At 34.5% G+C, this 3,166-nt stretch overlaps 1 protein-coding gene across 1 annotated transcript; it reads right to left on the reverse strand.

Moving 5' to 3' along the window:
• Positions 1–1,031: 1,031 nt before the first annotated feature.
• On the reverse strand, positions 1,032–2,618 carry LOC133697937 (translationally-controlled tumor protein homolog). The gene is made up of 5 exons (XM_062120771.1): positions 2,459–2,618; positions 2,032–2,105; positions 1,788–1,916; positions 1,513–1,670; positions 1,032–1,366 (listed from the first exon to the last, which is right to left on the reverse strand). The coding sequence occupies exons 1-5, from the start codon at positions 2,484–2,486 to the stop codon at positions 1,249–1,251; spliced, it is 507 nt and encodes a 168-aa protein (XP_061976755.1). The 5' UTR covers positions 2,487–2,618; the 3' UTR covers positions 1,032–1,248.
• Positions 2,619–3,166: the final 548 nt, after the last annotated feature.

A 3,166-nucleotide genomic window follows, 5' to 3' on the forward strand; every position in this document is an offset into this window, starting at 1 on the left:
TAAAACAAAAAAATATTTAAAAAATTCAATTTATTTCAAAAATAAAAAAACAAAAACAAGAGCTTTAAAACTAGTTGAATTCTAACTTAGATAAGGTTATAAGAACAAACTAGATATGTTTAAAGATAAGGGATAGCCTCGGCTATTCCACTCTCTTCGTGTTCGTCTTGTTCTCTTTTGTCTTCTTCATCTCCAGGTTTGCACCCTCTCTTCTCTTGCAATTCCAATCTCCTTATCTCTATGATGCTTTGAATGTGTTTGGTAATGAAATTATAAATGTGTTTCTAGGTATTTTTTCACTTGAAAATATATTAAAATAATATTTTTTTTATTTTTTACATCAATATATCAAAATATCTAAAAATATTAAAACATCATTAATTTAAAAAAAAATAAAAAATTTCAAACTTTTTTTAAAAAAATTTTAAAACACAGAATCAAACAAGTACTTTATTTTCTTTTATTTTGCTCTTTTAAAACACAAGAATTAGAGATAATATACAAGTGTTTGATAAGAATTTTTAATATTTTATTGCTAAATTTTTGAGAGTGAAGGATAAATACACCTTTATAATAAATATATATATATATATATATATAGACACATTATTTTAATGCAGCAGACTCATGTGGGATTCGTCTTTTTAAAATTATTTAAAGCGTAACCTAACTCGAAGATACGACTCAGTACTATTAGAGTGAAAAGCATTGCAAACCTATCGAATCGCCTCCTCTAGCTGTACTCTACTAGCAGCAACCTTGAGACAAATTAGCTGTACAAAAAATCCTTCATCAAGGTGTCTTGCCTCCTAAAACAAAGATTCCCCGCTACTCTCATTTTACCTGGCAAACAGTTCCCCTCCCATAGGGGCCGTCGTGCTCCCACGACATCGTTAAAGCATTGCAAGCACCAATCTTTCTACACAAGTGAGAATTCCGGTAGAAGACTAGAAGGTCAACAGCACAGGTGCCATTAATTGTAAACAAGGGGTTTGCAAATAAATTAACGAAACAGCCACATGCACCGGAAATTATAAGAGCACACCTGAACCAGAAATTGGATTATTTGGTCAAGCAAAGCATAAAGAGCCATTAACGAACCTGTAATGGTTTGCAGACAACAATTAAACCAAAACGGGACGCGCAAAGCCTCAAGTCCACCAGAACAAAAGATAGTAAAGCATTCAAGGATAAAACTAAAACTAATAAAGCTAGCACTTGCACATCAAGGCCAGCTATTGGCACTCTTCAGCACTTGACCTCCTTCAAAGAAGGGGCAAAGTACAAGAATGTTGGATCGGTAGCACCTTCTTTGTAATAAGCAAAGACCAAACAACCATCATCATGCATGCTCTCCCCCACAAAGCTGCAAGACAAGCTCAACCTCGTAAATATCATGAAAGCCATGCAACATGAGTTCACAAAAACAAATTGAGTGGAACGGAAACCCAATAGAAGACCACATTGAAGCAAACAATGGATGAGAGCATCAATCTATCAAAAGGAACTTACAATTGCAAGTCCTTGATTTTTGAAAGCAAGAACTTGGTTGCTCCCTCAATGTTCTTTCTAAAATGTTCCTTCTGATCCTCATCAAGTTTCTCCGACAGATTCTTGATAAATTTCTTAATCTGTGTAAGAAACTGCTTCTTGTCAAACGGAGGTTGCTCCTGAAAGCATCAACCAAACTTTTCATCAGCTTTTGCCCCAATAATATCTCAACAAAGAGAAAAAAACAAAAAACAAAAGAATGCTTGAGCCGTTCAACATATAGCACACAAACTCACCTGGAGCCTAAATGTGTCAACGATGTCAACAACCTTGGCAGCTTGGTCATCAACACCCTCATCCTCATCACCTCCTTCAGCTGAAGGATTTGCACCAATGTCTACATCAACGGCTCCTTGAACAACCCACTACACACAAATCATATAATAAAAATCAACAAACACCACCAGCAACAATCTAACATCCCCGGTTCAAACATAAACAGTCCAAATCACAAAATCAGAAATTCTTAATAAAACTAACCTTTCCTTCAACTTCCCACAGTATCCCATTCTCAATCTCCTTGTATGGGAACGAATCCGAGAGAAGCTCATCACCTAATAAAAATCACAAAAACCACACCAGCCCTATGGTCAGCATATTGGTCAAATCAATCCAAATAATTCAAGATACCACGTACCAAACACTACTGACACCGTCTATAACTACCCAAAACAGATGGGTTTTGCTTAAAATTTAAAATCAAATCAAATAAATACAAAATTTTTAATCATCAAGAAACAAACACTAGAAATTTAATCAGACCAGAAAAAAAAAACCCATCTCAGTTTCTTCTTTATAGATCACAGAGAACTAGCTAAAATCACCTAACACTATTATTAGATCCAAAATCCAACACAATTATACTTTTTACATGTCTAAGAAAATAAGGAGCAGAAAAAAAAATTACCAGAGAGAAGATCTTGATAGACCAACATGATTGCGCAGAAGAGCTCTTCCCTGTCGGATCGACCCAAAGAAAGACAAAGAAGCAGCGTTTGCGAGAGCAGGAGAGAGCGAGAGAGACTTTACCAGTTTAGGGACAGTATGTATTTATAGACGAGGGTTTCGCTGGAACCAGGAGTAATCAGATGGGATTGTAACATTACGAGAAAGTACGTTGGAAATTAAATACTGTCCAATGAGTCCTTTTGGCCGTGGGATTAAGATTAACCTTTTATTTTTAGTTTGGGGTAAGTGGGGAGTTTGCTCTTTCGAGGGGGGGGGCAAGGGACAAATTCGTAAGAATTTTTAATATTTGCTAGGACACGGCACTCGAACAATCCGAAACCGAAAGGGATATGGATTTTGTTTAGAATTTTGAGGGAACCTCCTAGATTTGAAAATTTATGGATTAGGTTCGAATAGTTTTTTATGTTTTTCAATTATATCCTTTTGTCAGTTTTTTTTTTTTAATTCTATTTGTGTTTCTCATGCTTTGATATAAATCAATAGATGAACAAAAATATTGATTTTGACTGGGTTTGATTCAATCCTTCCTCTCCTCGTACGTATTTCTATTAATTTTGTTCGAATAGTTTCTTATATTTTTTTAATTGTATTCTTTTTTGATTTTTTAAAAACATTTTAAGTATGATGTACATATTTTATTTGTATT

Source organism: Populus nigra, chromosome 6 (genome assembly GCF_951802175.1).
Source record: "Populus nigra chromosome 6, ddPopNigr1.1, whole genome shotgun sequence".
NCBI classification, from domain to species: domain Eukaryota; kingdom Viridiplantae; phylum Streptophyta; class Magnoliopsida; order Malpighiales; family Salicaceae; genus Populus; species Populus nigra.

Bases quoted from the DNA above. Each gene is read 5' to 3' on its own strand.
- LOC133697937 (XM_062120771.1), bottom strand. From the start codon at position 2,486: ATGTTGGTCTATCAAGATCTTCTCTCTG. The intron at 1,671-1,787 runs GTGAGTTTGTGT...TGATGCTTTCAG, and splicing joins TTGACACATTTAGGCTCCAG to GAGCAACCTCCGTTTGACAA. The intron at 1,367-1,512 runs GTAAGTTCCTTT...CTTGTCTTGCAG, and splicing joins AAAATCAAGGACTTGCAATT to CTTTGTGGGGGAGAGCATGC.